The sequence below is a fragment of the Gobius niger genome, assembly GCF_951799975.1.
Source record: "Gobius niger genome assembly, chromosome: 6".
Classification (NCBI taxonomy): Eukaryota; Metazoa; Chordata; class Actinopteri; order Gobiiformes; family Gobiidae; genus Gobius; species Gobius niger.
In genome coordinates this window covers 17,106,725-17,123,459 of record NC_136857.1, presented here as the reverse complement: position 1 = coordinate 17,123,459, position 16,735 = coordinate 17,106,725, and the positions used below count along the sequence as shown (strand labels likewise).

The following is a 16,735-nucleotide window of genomic DNA, read 5'->3' as shown; positions in this document are numbered from 1 at the left end:
AAATTGCTCATTTCAACATTGAGTAGTAGATCATGTTTAGTATACAAAAGCAATAAGCCTCCGTTTTACAAAAAATAAAACATGACGAAGAGCCACGTGCTATACTCACTACTCACCAATGTATTTCATCATCTTTCTATCTGAAACCGAAAATGTGGCCTACTTTCAAATTCTTTCCTTATTTTCCTTGAACATAACTCTATAAATAGCTTCCTTCACTGGGCTGAACCTTGAATGTAGGGCTGGTCTGCTCAGTCCTGACGCTGAAGTGTCGCCTAAAGTTGTGGGTGTGCCCTTCTGCCCTGTATTTACCATGGATTTACCCACAAGTGATGCTTAAAGGGCGAGGGCTGTGCTAGAGCAGCTAGCTCTTCAGGTGTCCTACCGATTCACGCTAATTTCAGCACTACAATCTTTATGTCGATCTGACTTTTTGCCCAACTTTGCGATGGCTTCGTACGTGTCAGCGTGGATTTGGAGTGAGCGGTTCTGGCTTCCTGAAAATGTGACGTGGGCGGACCTGGAGAGAAGTCCACCTGGAGTGGAGTATCCTCACGCGAGACACTTGACCTGCGCATTACCACTGGCTGTGGTAGTGTTCTTGTTTAGATTATTATTTGAAAGGTAACAACTTTATGTTTGTTTAGCTACTTGTACAACATTGTATGTTCTCTTAACTTATCTATCTCTGGAACCAGGAACCATTTTGCTCTGCTTTTGATAGATACAAATGTGCTTTCCAAAGTGGGGTCCGAGCCCTATGGGGGGCGGGTGCACTGCAGGGGGGCCCAAAGCTCATATACAAAACATAAACATTGATTTTGAAAGGATATTTATATGTATTTGTACTTCCTTAAATCAGTATTTTGCCCAGTTAGTCATGGCTGTCATGGCAAATTCAGAATGATCAGTTTTGGGGGCCCAAGAGGGATCTATGGGGGCCCTGACAGTCTGGACTTTCATTTCAATAGCCTATTGGTATTGTGGAAACCTACAAGCTTTAACGTAATCAACCACATTCTTGTGTGTTTTGGAGATAACTTCTTTCTTTGTTTGGTTTTGTTGCTTTATTTCAAATTACTCAAGCAGTTTCTTTGTACTTATTGAGAAAACTAGCTTTAAATAAACTAACAGCAACAACAAAGCTCTACTATGAATAGATACAAATGACTATTTTATTATTATTATTAGTATTATTAGTATTATTATTATTATTTTCTTGAAATTCTTGAAATACCAGACAGCTAGCAAACAAGTCAATTACTACAGTTTCTGTCAAACCTGTTTCAAACCCAGTATTGTCTGTTAGGTAGGCTCTTCTTCAGACTAATACACACTAATACATACGTTTCTTACACTCAGAAGCTGTTATTTCTCTAACCTATTAATTGAATTGCATGTCTTGAACGTGTCACACAAACATCTTGAGCATTAGTTATTATGAACAAAAACCTTGTGACACTGACCATCATTTTTGGTCAGTGGACCCTCCCATCTCCCCCTTTTCACATGACAAGTCACTCGGCTACATTTAGGTGCTACATTCCCCAAGATCACAGCACTGTTGCTCTGTGATCCTTAAAAAAACAAAACATACAATACCGAGCAAATGTTGTTGTGAAGTTAAGTTTATCTGAGGCTGATACTTGGAAAATGTCATGTTTTTAAGGCAAATTAAAATCATTATGCATTCCTCAACAACATATCAATGAAATGCCATAGATATTCAGTGAAATTTGTTTTCCCTCTCTTTCTCCCTTTGTGTATCCAGGCTAGTGGCCAAACCCTGTGCCAACATACTTCATATACAGACTGGGGTGCGCCGACAGGTTCAGCCCAATGCCCTGCTAGAGAAGTTCTACCAATCCAAAACGGTAAAACACAAACAAATATGTGCCATAGGTCACTGAGTGAAGCTAGGAAATGCATTATTGAAGAATCAAGATTAAGGGCAATGCAGTGCTTTCATCAAGTAATCATACCCCTCTATTTAATACTTTGTTATTCATGTAATTGGACACTAAAATTGTCTTCTTAAAAATCTACAAACAAGTGTGAGTGCAATTGTGTGAGCCTGTGTTGTAGATTCAATTTGTCACTGTTGCCACTGTTATTTTTTAAATGCATTATTGCCGAGTACTAGTAGTACCAGCCTCTTCATAATAAAATGATTGAAATAGATACTATATTGAATTATTAAATATGAAAACTTTCTGAATGCCATGTATGTGATGTAGTAAAAGCAATATTTTTCACTCTGTTATACAAGAGTCCTGACCACAAACATCTGGAGGGACTATCCAAACAGCTGGACTGGGACCTCCGCAAAGTCCAGAGATGGTTTCGAGTTCGGCGAGACCAGGATCGGCCAACGACGGAAACGAAGTTCTGTGAGAGCTTGTAAGTAGACAGAAACAAGCAAAATACTGTCAGATACATATTCTATTAAAAAATAATTTGTTACGTAAAATCTGTCCCTGCTTATCTGAGTTTGTTAGCTTTGTTAGCTTTATTGTTGCACTTGTGACCATTCAGAACATATGCCTGAGATGTTTTGAATTGTTTGTACAAGCTAGTACATTCAAAGAGTGGTCATCTGGACTGACGACATTTTGCCTCTCTTTCAGGAGGTTTCTTCACCTCTGTAGTTTCACTGTTCTGTGCACTGAATTTAAGCGCTCCTCTAGGGTTTGATCTGCCACAGGCCTGTCGTTTCCCCTATTCCAGTTTTTACTCGTTTTGCCCTGTGCTGGTGTGAAACTGATGGCCCTCAGGTTCAGAGGCGAAATTCAATTAAATTTAACACGTACATTTTGAAAACTCTTTCTACATTGTTTTTAATTGTTGACAACAGTCAGAACTATCACATTAATTCTTCTCCTGTTCCAGGTGGCGATTCACTTTTTATTCAGGAATATTTATATATGCTGTCTACAATATGTGGCATGTAAGTCCTTTATTTTCTATGATGTCTATTTAAAAACAATCAAGCTATTCATGAAACAGTGTCTCTCTCTCTCTCTTAGTCACCGTGGATTTGGGACACAAGGCAGTGCTGGTATAACTACCCATTCCAGGTAAAAAATAATGTAGTGTTTCACTATATAGACTATAGATTGGGGTTAGTCCTGATTTAGACAATGTTTCAGTTTCACAAATTCTAACCATCCACAAACTTTTCTATTCTTTTCTCAATAGCCAATGATTCAATGCCAGTACTACTACTATGTAGCTGAACTTGCGTTCTATTGGTCTCTGATGTTTTCTCAGTTCACTGACATTCAAAGGAAGGTAAGCCAGCCACACCTTGTACCTATTGTGTTGATTTGTCCAACATTAGTGCATGTAAATACACCATCCATATCCCATCTATATTATCTTGTCTAACAGGATTTCCTAATCATGTTCATCCACCATCTCGCCACCATTCTCCTCATCACATTTTCTTATGCCAACAACATGCTCAGAGCAGGAGCACTGGTGATGTGTGTGCACGATGCATCTGACATTTTCTTAGAGGTACTAAACACAAGCTGGTTTTACTTAGAGAAATTTCATTCATTTACTCAACTTAAAACAGTACATACGATCACTGCCATTTACCTAAACATGTAAGTCTGCTGTCTTATACATCATATAGCTCATTTAACCAATTAAGCATCCCATTCAAGGGATCAAACCTTAAATATATTTTTGTAAACTATTGTTCACCTTTACTGTAGTAACTTTTTTTTATAAGCCTTTAAAATGATTTCATTGAGTGTGACATGTTGCAATACTGTTAATTTGAATCACTGTTATACGATATTACTTATACCTTCTCCTCAAGGCTGCCAAATTGGCCAACTATGCCAAATACCAGAAGCTGTGTGATGCCCAATTTGTGCTGTTCACCCTGGTTTTTTTCATCACACGACTAATCATCTTTCCTTTTTGGTGAGACATGCTAACATGCATAATAATAATCACAATAATTTGGCTTACTGTTGCAAGTTTCCTGCAGCCCGTCCCTTTGAGTTTTATAGCTGATATAAAGTGTTGCTAATCAATGTAATTGCATTTCTAGGATCATTCGCAGTGTGCTGTTTGAGAGCTGGGAGATCATAGGTCCATACCAGGCTTGGTGGGTCCTTAACGGCCTGTTATTGGTACTGCAAGTACTGCATGTGTTCTGGTTTTATCTAATCACCTGCATTGCTGTCAAATCCATATTCAAAGGAAAGGTGTGTAAAAGAAGGACATTTTTACAATGATACATTTTTCTCACTGTTTATTTTATTACAATGTTGTTTTTGTGTGACGACAGGTATCCAAAGATGATAGAAGTGATATTGAGAGCACCACTGATGAAGAAATCAACTCCAACAGCAGCAAAAAATGTAAATGAAGGAACTTTTGTTACGATATAATTTGGATGTTATTTAAAATAGAAATATATTAAATCACAATCCTCACAAACCTTGTACACATTGTCAGTATCTTATTTTTGGACATGTTTCAAATAGTTCAAACATTTCCTCTCCGAAATCATTGTACTGCACGCTGAAAGAGAAAGTAGCAAAACATAATTTGTCTCTTTGTTTTTTTTAATTCATACGGCTTTGATATTTAAGAGATGAAACTATACTTACTTCATTTTTTCCATATTGGTGCTCTCTTGCATCACTCTGATTAGGGCAGGTACAGATACGTCGGTCAGCATGTTATTATGGATTTTCAGTTTCCTCATTGTCTTTGAGGCTTTTATGGCGGCGCACATGTCGTTCACACAAGCATCTGTCAAACCGGTCATTTCCACACTGCAAGAGGGAGAGCAGGTGTAGGTGTATACGGTGACAATACATTTGTGACATGCACAGAACAGTCTGTTCATGTTATGAAAGTGTTGGACTCACTCCAACTTCTCCAGCTCACAAGAAGGTTGTCTTATAGCCTCCCAAAGGTGCTGGACTCCTTGATCACCAACGTGATTACAAGCAACCGACAAGGACTTAAGTGGAGGAGACCCACTTTTCAAGACAGAAGCCAGTTCAACGAAAACCCCTTCTGTTAACTCACATCTCGCCAAGCTGTCAAATATAAAAGCAAATTTAGATTACCTAAATTCTCCACATATTTACAAAAGGGTGGGACTTGAAATTATAAATTAGTATTCATACCTTAGTTTTTCTATGGGGCAGCCAGGCCTTTTCAGGGCTTTGCACAGCACCATCGCCCCCTCGTGGCCTAATTCATTCACGGATAAATCAATCTCTCGTAATGAACAATGTTTAGACATCAAGGCCTCGGCCAGAAGAGGGCAGCAGGCTTCAGTCAAACCACAGGCATAGAGACTTTAAAAAAGACAGTAATTATTACAATTAGATCATTTATTTAAAGTAGTTTAAACCTACTTAACCTACCGCAGACTTTCCAGTTTACAGAACGGATGCTGCAAACCTTTGGATAGAGGTTTAACTCCTGTATCTTCTATTTCATTATTGGACAAGGTGATTTTTATGAGCTTTGAGTGACCAGAGCTCAATGCTGTGGACAGGTCTTCCATTGATGCAGCAGTGAGATCGCAGTGCTGCAAACTTTAAGATAAAAAAAAAAAAATACAGTGGAAATGCAGTCTACAGTTTTTATTGGTAGCAATATTTGGCCTTGTTCTTCAAAGTAATCGTTATATTGATGACAAGGACACAGTTTTTTCACTACTTACTCTAGTTCCTGTACTTTGTTATGTTGATTTCCCAGAGCTTCGCAGAGTTTTTTCAAACCCTGGTCACCAATTTCATTAGCGCAAAGGTTTAGCACAGACAGCTGTGATGTGGCTGAGGTCAAGACAGGCACAAACTCTTCACATGACGTCTCTGTCAACTTGCTATTGTTAAACCTACAGTGAAACAAACACATCATATTGTTATTTAGATCATATAATAATAATGATAATAATAACAATGATAATATAAAATCATAGTAATTTGAGATCAATATGGGGGTCTTCCTCCCATATCACCAAGCCCAGGGATACATTTCCTCTTGTGACCGCAGACGATTTAGGAAGAATTGAATATACAAATGGTTAAAATATTCTCAAACTAATGTTTGCCAATTAAACTTGACTATAGCCACTGTGACACATTACCTTATTTTGAGTAGTACGGATTTGTTGTGTAAAATAATCAGTGGTGGAAACGATGGAACGAATTACATTACTCACACACATTTTGGGTAATTGCACATTTTTGACAACATTTTTCAGTCTGTGCTTTAACTTGTAGTTGGGTTTAATTTTAGTCATGTAACTGTACTTTTACTTAAGCACAAATTTTCTGTGCTCTTTCCACCATTGAAAATAATAACAACATGCGGTTGTGGTGAATTTAGTACACCATGAATATTTATCTCGATGCAGATCCAGATCCAACTTAATGAAGGACAGTTTTATCCACCAGGAAGCTCAACTCTCCCCTTTTGCTTTCTTTGCTGCTCCATATCGTGTACGTCTTTTGGCACCATGGGTCTGAGTAATGCAATTGTGTCTGCTTTACATGCAGAGCCACCTTAACCAATTGTCCTACCATAGTAAAGGGCCTATCAGAATTAAGGGGGAAAAAAGAAAAGGCGATTTGTTGATTTTCATGTCAATCACTTCACTTTGCGGTATGACTAACCGCATGAGATGATAGCGCTGCGCTCTTATGTGTGTACCTGGAGTAGGCCCGCCCTACCTGGCCCAGAGGGATACATGTAAGAGTAGCAGGGTTAGGGTTTTTGTGGGATTTAGGGTTAGAGTTATAGGTTAGCATTAGGGTTAGGGTTTGCGCTGTGGGGGGTGGGGTACTTTAAGGCGGGCCTGTTTACATGTGGGAGAACTGACAACTAGGCTCACTGAATTATCCTCTATCACATAATGTGCTATTTACTTACTGAAGTGATTCCACTTTGCAGTTCTTCAGTCCGCTGCATAAGCTTTTTAGCTGTTTTTCATTGAGGCAGCTGTGGGAGATGTTCAAGCTCCTTGCGATTCCTTTGCTTAGCGCGGAGGCCACATGAGCAACAGCACCATCCTCAAACGAACACTGACTCAATCTGAAGAGAAAACAGAGCATAAAGCATGATGAATACAGTCCCAGAGAAAGAAGTGTACTAAACAATGAGGAGCAAAAAAAACAAACAGAACTTACATAAATTTACGTGATACTGCCATTGTTGGGGCCAGGATTTCTGCCATCTCCTCTGTCAAAAGTCTACTGTGGTATAGATTTATTTGCTCCATCTCCCCAAGCTGTCTCACCACATAGTTTAGCACCACATAGTCCAGCAATTTCAGATCGCCATAACTGAGTCCAAGTCTCGCAGAAGGTGTTACGAGCTCTTTCACCACTTTTTCATTTTGCATTTGATAAAGCAGATGAAAGCACCTACAGTGGTCCTCTTTGTTGATTCCCGGGAGAGTTTTCTCACATAGGGTTTTGAGCCAGATTTTGAAAGCAGAGGTCTTATTGGTGTTGCACGGCCCTAGTCTTCCTTCCAGTGGTCTCCAGTGAACTTGCTCACAAAGACCACTCATAAAGACGTCGAGAAAACGTGTATGTTTTTTGTGTTTCTCCAAAATCTCTTCTACACTACCCAAAGTCAGACCGAGTAAGACAGAAACGGCTAAAATGAATTCTTGCATGAGCGAGGAACGCCAGGAATAAACAGCTTTGTCTGATTCACCATCTACACATAAGAAATCACTGAGGGGAAACTCCGAAAGAAGCTCAAATTCATCCAGTGTGTCTCTTTGAAAATTTGACTGCGAATTAAGAGCACAATGGGATGCCAGGTTTCCAAGGGCCCTCACTATATTCATTATTTTGTCTTTTTGTGCTACCTTCTCCATCAAGTAAACCAAAATGTGAACAAACAGTTGCGTAAGGGTGATGGGAAGTTCAGTACCAGAATTGATGAGAAAGTTGTAGGCAGAACAAACTGTGTAGCAAAATCGTGGAGACTTGGAGAAATCGTAAAATCCAAGAGTTGTTTCAAAATGAAGCAGGGCATTCTTAGCAGTCACTGGGTCTGTAAAAAAGTGATGGAAAAATGCATCTCTTTGGGGCTTCAGAAATCCCAAGGCTTCAAGTTGGACCCCACTCAGAAACTTCAAATTTGGCGAAGTCTGGGATGCTACTATAAAGCTTGCACCTGGCAACAGAGACCCATGGAGAAGACTTGCAATTAAGGAGGAAACGGTGATGGTTTGGTCTTGGTCCGAGCAAAGACTGCTCAGTGATGGATCTAAACTGTGGCTATATTTGTCCAAGTCATCAAAAATAAACAAAACATCCGCGGGGTTTGTAAATGGGATTGGTTTTATTGATTGGGGAATACGGCTGTGTTCTAAAAATGCCTTAGACGAAATGGGAGCTTCAAGTAAATTAATGTCACCAAATCGAAAGGAGAAAATATGAGAGAATCTCTGTCGTTGTTGGTCTTTGAAACTGTTTGCAATAAGCTTCTCCAAAGTGGTAGTTTTGCCAGAGCCCGTGGGCCCAATAACAAGGACAGTCTTGGCTTCAGGCAACGCATTTTGGATGGCATCTTCAAGCGACATCGTAACATCCGTGGCATCTCGCTCCTTAGTTTTACGCGTTACAACTGGCACGTATTTGTTATTGTTGATGACATTGTATGGCAGCTCTCCGCCAAGAATTGTCACCATTGCGCTGATTTTATGTCAAAGTTAAGATTGTTCAAGTCACTTGTTTTAATGAGCGCTTAAACGCGTGAACATTACAGCATGCATTGACTGTACATCCGTAAAAAGTGAGTCTACTGCGCCACGCCTAAGTTCTACTACTCCAATACAAGTAGCCTAAGTGGTCACCTTTTTAAAACAAGATAAAGTAATCTACTGTCTGTGGATAAAGGCAACGAAAGCTTTTAGTTAGAAGCATTGATTGCAGGCATAGTTTTAGCTGCTTTCCTAGATTGATTTGTCAAACTTACGCGCAAATAGAGAATGAGGAAGCACGGTGGACAAAGTTGAAAAAAATGAATCGTTTTTGTTTTTTTCCAATATCAAGGAAACAGGAAATAAAGCAAAGTATTTTAGTATTTTTTCATTCCTGGGTGTTGTCTGACAGGCGCCGGTGTTACGTCGACATGCACTACTTTATTCAAGCGGCACTGAAAGTTCCACTGCGCATGCGCACAGTGGTAGTTTCGCGAGTAAATGCGTTTAAACTTTTATTATTATTATTATTATTATTATTATTATTATTATTATTATTATTATTATTATTATTATTTTTGTTATTATTACTATTGTTATTATTAAAGGAGCAGGCCACCGTTTTTCCATACTGAGATATGTTCTTTAGGGTTTAGACGAGTTAATGCGTACCTGTCTGGTCTTTGTGTGTGCCCATGGAAGAACGTGGTAGCTTTCAACTTCTCCCCCGTTTGGAGCTATAGGATTATGCTGGGAGAGGCCAATTGCTAACAACATCTTTGGTCGTTTTGCGTGACTGAAGGCACACACAAACACCAGACAGGTATGTATCAACTTGTCGAAGCTCAGGTAAGAACATGTCTCAGTATGTAAAAATGGTGGCCTGTTCCTTTAATAAAAACACTGAAGTAAAACATTGACGAAAATATTTCATCATGATTTTGGCCAAAGGGATAGGCTATTTTCCCTGACTGAAATTGGACCAAAACTGGATAAAATTGGAGGTAGTTGCTACAAAGGTCTCTAGTTGTTTTTGCTGACTAGTCAAAGCTGGATGGAAAGAGGGGACTAAAATGAATTTAAAATGAATTCCAGTGACACAATTTGTAGGAGCTTCATGCCATTTGGGTGACATGAAGCAAAGGTCTGTGCTTTGCTCTTTTGGGAGAAGCAGTGAATGTGAGCACAGTATATGTTTGAATACAATAAAATACAAATTAATTGATTTAGTAATTTCAATTTACATGCAATTTCTGTGAAAAGAAATGTTAGAGTAAATCTTAACTGAAGCTACATTTTTGTAGGACTAAGAGTAAGTATGTATGTTTATATTTATATGTGTATACATGTATATAATGTGTGTGTTTTTAGCCTAATAAAAGATGAAAAAACAGATGGAATAATAGCCTACTTAATCCTTTAATAATAAATATTATTAAAGACTAGAGGGCCCTTCAACTTATTTTTTCCAGGATATAAGATACACAGTCCCTTTGTGGTGGTTGTGTTACCCATGACCAAATTCAGTCCATGTTGTCTGGTTGTGAGTGTAGTTCAATTTCCATCATCTGTATTAAAACAAAGGCAATGGTAACTGTGGATGGATAAAGAGCACCTTTTATTAATTTCAATTACATGTAAGACTTCACATGTCAAAAGAGACACCACAGTCAAGGCTCAGACGGCAGAGGCAGAATATTTGTCGGAGAAAGGATCGCTTCATTGGTGGTAAGTCACATCGTTGGTTTCCATGGTTTTGATTACAATGGGACCTGACAGCCTTCTTTCAACCTTCTTTTTGGAGTAGCCTTAAAAAGAAGATAACATTGTTGGCCTGTTAGTACACAGCTGTCTTTAAAATACTGAGATTAACACTGGCACTTGAGACAAACAGTAGCACCTGATGTTTGTAGTACCTATGACTTACTTCTGGTGGGCACAGTCTGAATGCTTAGGATTGTTTCTTGACCAATCCTGTAAAGGAATAAAAAGCAGTTAAGTTATGTAATATGCATAAAACGCACACCCCTGACAACTCTGTTCACCACTTAGGCCCATAGTTGCTGCAACAGAAACCACTCACCTCTGCTCCTCTCCCTCCAGCAGTTTCCTGTAGGTGGAGATCTCAATGTCCAGCCCCAGTTTGACGTTCATGAGTTCCTGGTACTCCCGCAGTTGTCGGGCCATGTCCTGTTTGGCCCTCTGTAGCGCCACCTCCAGGTCATGGATCTGGGCGTTGGCATCTTTTATGGCCAGGTCCCCACGCGCCTCTGCATCAGCGATCTGGATCTCAAGAGCAGCACGCTGAAGGGAAAGTAATAGTAAGATTGTATAGTAGATAGTAACAGAGGTGCAGTCAAAAAAAAGATTTAAAAAAAAAAATACGGTGGAACAAAAAGTGTTAGTATTTTATGGTGTTTAAAGGAATAGGCCACAGTTTTTAAATACTGAGATATGTTCTTAGCTTAGCTTAGACGAGTTGATGCGTTGCTGTCTGGTCTTTACGCATTCCCTCAGTCACAACAGAGCACAGACAGAATTAGCACACAGCCTCTCCTATTCTCATCTGTGGATCCAAACAGAGGTGAAGTTAGAAGCAACTGAGCTCTTCCACAATTTCCCTATGTAAATATGGTTACATCAGCCTTTAAATGTTCCAAGTGTAGTCATGCAAAATAATCATGTTGATTTTCTAAGCACATAAAAAGGGGAACTATATTGCAAGGCTTTGTAATATTACTACGCCTTGCAATATAGTTCCCCTTTTTATCCGCTTAGAAAATCGACATGTTTAATTTTGTGTGACTATACTTGGATTGTGTACAGGCTCATGTAACCATATTTAAATAGGGAAAATGTGGAAGAGCTTGGTCGCTTCTAACTTCACCTCCATTTGGATACATAGATGAGAAGAGGAGGCTGTGCTAACGCTGTCTGTGCTCTGTTTACGTGACTGAGGGCACGCGTGAAGACCAGACAGCTACGCATCAACTCGTCTAAACTCTGGTAAGAACATATCTCAGTATGGAAAAACGGTGGCCTGTTCCTTTAAACTACAAATGTAGTAAAACAAAAAAGCATGTTGTGTTATGTGGACTGAAATAAACGTTCTTTGTTCCACTGTAACTGAAGTGATATGCTTCAGTCTTGGCAATATGACCTAGGTGTTGGTGTATGTGTTGTTCATTGTTGTATTGAAGCAACACCCCCAAACAAAAATATGCAGCGCCCTCTCAGTGTATAATTCGTCTGTCAGTAATACTCTGGTATGTGTTGCTGCTTTGTTAGTTTCACCTGAAGATACCTGCATCAAGATAAAAGTAGAAAGCCTGCCAAACCTGATGAATCTGATTATTATGCCAGACCAAAGTTTGTGACCTGCTACTCAAAAATGTTCACAGTTGTAATACAAACTACAAAATGATATGCCGTCCATCCAGTTTGAGGTAATTTAATGCTGCTTCCTAAATCTACAACTCATTTACCACCCTTTGCATATTAAGCCAGTGAGTTATAGATGTTCTTTTGGCATTATTGGCCTGCTCACCTGCGCTTTTGCAGCCTCGATCTCATTCTTCAGACGGTTGATCAATCTGGTGAGCTCAGAGATTTCTGACTTGGAGCTCTTCAGCTCAGTTCCATACCGGTCGGCCTCAGATGCCATCGTGTCAAACTGGAAAAGGCAAAGATCAAGCAGAAACAAGAGCCTGTAATTAGTGGTTTGCTGATAGGGATTTTTATTGGTCTCTGATTGTCTGATGTGATTGTCTTTTTGTGCTGTATGCATGCATGATATCCTCTCTATTAAGCACCTTCTTGAACCTTTATTTCGCTCTGCCTTCATTAGACAACTTTTGATAATATGTTTGTACATACTACTGGCAATTGCACCTGGGAGCACCCCATAAGAGCTGGAGATTTGTAAATGCCCGCACCCATTTGTCCATTATAATCATTGTTTGTCAGTCTCACTCAACTCAATGCTAATTTGTAACTAGTGTATGACATCTTACATTTTAAAAGATCTTTGAAGACGGATTTTTTTAAACCTCCTGTCAGTTATCACAGTGCCATTCCCAGCCTGTTTAATGTCTTTCTTTGCTGTACCTTTGTCTTGTGCCAGTCCTCGGCCTCCTCCCGGCTGCGATGGGCGATATCCTCGTACTGAGTTTTGACGTCAGCGATGACCTGCTCCATGTTGAGGCCGCGGGAGTTGTCCATCTGAACCACCACCGACGTCTGCTTCATGCTCTCCTGCAGCTCACGGATCTCCTGTTGGTGCAAAAGAAACCCCATGCAAACAAAGTATCAGAGATCAGTATTACATGATTTCAGTGCTGGCAAAATTTAAAAACAACAACAACAAACTAGCAAAAGATCTCTCAACTCAAGGACATCTAATTTTAATAAGGGTCTGTGACATAACTGGTGTGGAGGCTTCATAGCTCATGCGGTGGGCAAATCAGTTGGAGTAGCTGTATCACATGTGTGCAGCTGACTGGATATACTTATTTGAGTCTGAATTTGCAATAACCCATCTGCATAAACTGAATAGAAGAAAAGGAGAAAAAATAAATCTTACAGCATCATAAATGTTCTTGAAAAAGTTCAAGTCTTCAGCGACTGAAATCACTTTGTCGTCCAGCTCCACTTTGGACAAATAACCTGCATCGACATCCTGCAGGAACAGAAATGGAAACAAAACTATTCAAGCTTTTGTTGTTTTTTGTAACTCACTTTATAGTGCTCATTTTACCTTTTTGAGCAACACAAAGTCATTCTCAACATCATTCCTCTTGTTGATTTCCTCTTCATACCTAGAGCAGTTCACAAATATCACCTTTAAAATGATCTCTCATGTTGCAGGTAGAAAAAGCAGCCAAAAAAAATCTATACAATTACTAATTAAGGATTGAATTAGGTCTAACTTGTCTCCAAAACAGAGTAGAGAGAGGTTTAGTTTATAATGGCGAGTGTGTAGAACTTACTTAGTCTTGAAGGTGTCAACATTTTTGTGCATGACTTCATTCTCCATTTCCAGTTTGCATTTGTCATTCTTCACGAATTCAAGCTGCTGTTGCAAAGACGTAATGTAGGCCTTTAACATGGGCTCAATTTTTGAGGTGCTCTGGGTCTGTCCCTCCAACAGTGACCACTTTGTCTCGAGCATCTTGTTCTGCTGCTCCAAGTGTCTCACCTGGGATTCATCAAAAAATAGTTATTATCAATGGTAACACAGGGCAATTGATCAAAACTATATGGATCTATCATGCCAGACTCGGTCAAGAAAAGAGCAGATCTACTTATAGGCTGCATTTTCCGTGTTTCATACCAAGTCCCAGATACTTCCGGGTACCAATTCAAGCGTAACTCTTTTTTGGCAACACCCTGCATTACTTGCCTTATCAATGAAGGAGACAAAGCGGTTGTTGAGGCTCTTGATCTGCTCTTTCTCCTGGGTGCGGACGACCTGCACAGTGGGGTCAATTTCAAGGTTGAGGGGGGTGAGGAGGCTCTTGTTTATGGTCACAGCTGTAATGGGGGGCCCCTGGTTCCCGGTGCTGATCCGCGGTATGCTGTAGGAGCCAATTGACATGCTGCTGAAGCCCGCAGAAGAGGCGTACACCCCGGGGCGAGAGCTGCTACGTTTGCTCCTTAGACTCATGGCTGTGGTCCAAATCTGTAGAGGAGACAGAATTGTGGAATAGGCAGTTTATTACTAATTGGAGAAGCAGTATAGCATTGATATACTTGGCAAACTGATATGAATGCTCTCTGGGTCCTACTCTGAAGAGAACAAACATTAGCCCTCTAAAGAAAGAAGTAATGGTATATCGTTATTGTTTTATCAGGATGTTTTGAACCAAATTTAATAAACTTGTCTACATGTCACATACACACATATATAGACAAGGTTATGAAATTTGGTGTGTGGACATGATTTGTGATGAGGACTATGATGTGTGTAGGACCTCGTCATAGTCCTCATCATAAATCATGTCCTGAAGAAGTCATTTTTGTGTGTCCTGGGACCAAACAGGACAAGTTTTAGCCAAAGATTATAATTTTGCAACAGTTTAATAAGAATACTGGAATAGGCCTATAAACTAATCATGAAAAATTACACCCAAATCTTTTTTTTTTTTGCCAGCTAAGAGGCTTTCATTAAACAGAAAACATAGTTAACATAGTGAAAATATGGGCTTAAGCTCCTCCACCAGTGAAAAGTAGCTGCGCTGTAGATCTGGTGATACTGATGGTTTTAGTAGTACACAGTGTAGTAGCAGAAGTATCTGTAGTGGTAGATGAAAGTAGTGTTGATGGTAGCAACCAGCGTGGCAATAATAACTGCATAATCTAATGAAAGTAATAACTAATAATGAATAGATACAAAACAACTCAGAAAGAGTCATTCAAAGATGAATTGTGCTTGAATTGAATCCACAAATACAGAAGCAGTCCATTTTTTCATTCATCATTTTTCACTATTTCTTCCACTTCTGCAATTGATACATGAATAAAAAATGTTCTTACCTGTGTGGTGTGGGATACTGGATACTGGATGCTGAAGTAGTGAGTCCGCGCTGAGATTGAGCCCGCCTGTGCATCTTATCTCCTTCAGCCCCGGTTTATAGATCTAAAACCGGGTGTGGCCGTGGAGAGATGTGGGTAAACCAGTCCAACTCATTTCCCACCTACTCATAGCTGTAAAGGCTGCATTTCTCCCCTCCGAGGAATTCCAGCCTCGCGAGGAAGTTCATGTCTCTGTTATCAGTTGTATGTTGTAAGAGTAGAAGTACATTCATTACTTTTAAAGGGTATGAGATTGTTTTTTTTATTGTGCCCAATTAGAACATAAAAAATGTTAGTTATGGTTTGTCACTATTACAGTTTGCCTATTACTTCCAGCAGATGACTTCTCCAACAGCATACATTTACTGTCTAAGGAATTTCAACCTCGCAAGACAGGTGTAGTCCCTTCTCTCACAAAACTGTCTTTACAGCTAATTTATTACTTTCCACCTCTGGCAGCAAAACTATGTCTCCAAATACAAAGACTATTATGTCATAAGTCTGGAGAAATAACTCACAACAGCACCAAGAGAAGTTGAATAAATAAAATAAATGTTACTGCAAAAAAGCTAAATTAATGTGGAATATAACAAACCCTCTGATACCACACAGCTATTATAGCCTCTGATACAAGTTGTACCAACTTTGTACACTGTCACTGACAAAAAATACCAAATTACATGGAGTTTGCATGTTCTCCCTGTGTCTGTGTAGGTTTCCTCCGGGTACTCCGGTTTCCCAATACCGCTAAAAACATGTACACAACAGGCCAGTATGAATGAGATTGTATTTGAGAGTGAAACTGTGGAACAATGGATGTAAATTAGCTCATGGTTACAATCCGGCGTGGTGTGTTTACATGCATGAGTCACATGTGTGTTCATTAACATGCACTGTCCCGACCAAATACATAAACAAATAAAGAAATAACTGACTCTATACCTGTGAACAGAGGTGTGTAGAGTGGCCACAAATATTTACTACAGTAAGAGTAATGTTAGAAGTAAAAAAGTAGTGGCCCAAATATAAGTAGGAGTAACAAGAACTTGGGGAAAATGTTACTTGAGTACTGTGAGTAACTGTTTGATTCATGTTTTAGTGGTGACATAAATGATGAGAAACAAAATATGTGAAAATTGTAAAACATACTATAATTAAAAAACATATAAAACATAGGCCTGTGAATTCTTCCTAATGATGCTTTTGAGGTAAACAAAAAAATACATCTATTTTACGCGTAAACAGTAAGATTTGTCACTTAAAGATTTACACCAAATGGTACGAGTTACTATTCAGTACATATACATTTTAATATTTCTCAAGTAAAAACTGCTGTTACCTCAGAAAGCTACTTGAGTAAATGCAACTGAGTGCTACCCATCTCTTCCTGTGAATACTGTCATGGCTGTAAAGACTGCATTGTTAAAGTCTCGTGTGGCTGGTTCACTGTCTGCAGCC

At 39.3% G+C, this 16,735-nt stretch overlaps 3 protein-coding genes across 4 annotated transcripts; 1 reads left to right on the top strand and 2 right to left on the bottom strand.

The window, feature by feature from the left end:
- The first annotated feature begins 310 nt into the window (after window positions 1-310).
- LOC306964060 (ceramide synthase 5-like) lies at window positions 311-4,416 on the top strand. 2 transcript variants are annotated; one of them, XM_079557905.1, is made up of 10 exons: window positions 311-624; window positions 1,772-1,874; window positions 2,270-2,400; window positions 2,890-2,947; window positions 3,027-3,077; window positions 3,199-3,291; window positions 3,391-3,519; window positions 3,830-3,936; window positions 4,067-4,223; window positions 4,307-4,416. In XM_079557905.1, the coding sequence occupies exons 1-10, from the start codon at window positions 449-451 to the stop codon at window positions 4,385-4,387; spliced, it is 1,086 nt and encodes a 361-aa protein (XP_079414031.1). In that variant the 5' UTR covers window positions 311-448; the 3' UTR covers window positions 4,388-4,416. The 2 variants fall into 2 exon arrangements, with proteins under 2 accessions (XP_079414031.1, XP_079414032.1); XM_079557906.1 differs by lacking the exon at window positions 3,391-3,519.
- On the bottom strand, window positions 4,364-8,869 carry LOC306964059 (NACHT, LRR and PYD domains-containing protein 1a). The gene is made up of 8 exons (XM_079557904.1): window positions 7,173-8,869; window positions 6,916-7,077; window positions 5,705-5,878; window positions 5,403-5,576; window positions 5,160-5,333; window positions 4,896-5,069; window positions 4,632-4,799; window positions 4,364-4,542 (listed from the first exon to the last, which is right to left on the bottom strand). Exons 1-8 carry the CDS (start codon window positions 8,690-8,692, stop codon window positions 4,473-4,475), a joined length of 2,616 nt encoding a protein of 871 aa, XP_079414030.1. The 5' UTR covers window positions 8,693-8,869; the 3' UTR covers window positions 4,364-4,472.
- Window positions 8,870-10,373: 1,504 nt separating this feature from the next.
- On the bottom strand, window positions 10,374-14,369 carry LOC306964582 (intermediate filament protein ON3-like; the record flags this gene model as incomplete). The annotated part of the gene is made up of 9 exons (XM_079558651.1): window positions 10,374-10,512; window positions 10,632-10,678; window positions 10,788-11,008; window positions 12,252-12,377; window positions 12,812-12,976; window positions 13,287-13,382; window positions 13,461-13,521; window positions 13,693-13,901; window positions 14,106-14,369. 9 exons carry the CDS (start codon window positions 14,367-14,369, stop codon window positions 10,424-10,426), a joined length of 1,278 nt encoding a protein of 425 aa, XP_079414777.1. The 3' UTR covers window positions 10,374-10,423.
- Window positions 14,370-16,735: the final 2,366 nt, after the last annotated feature.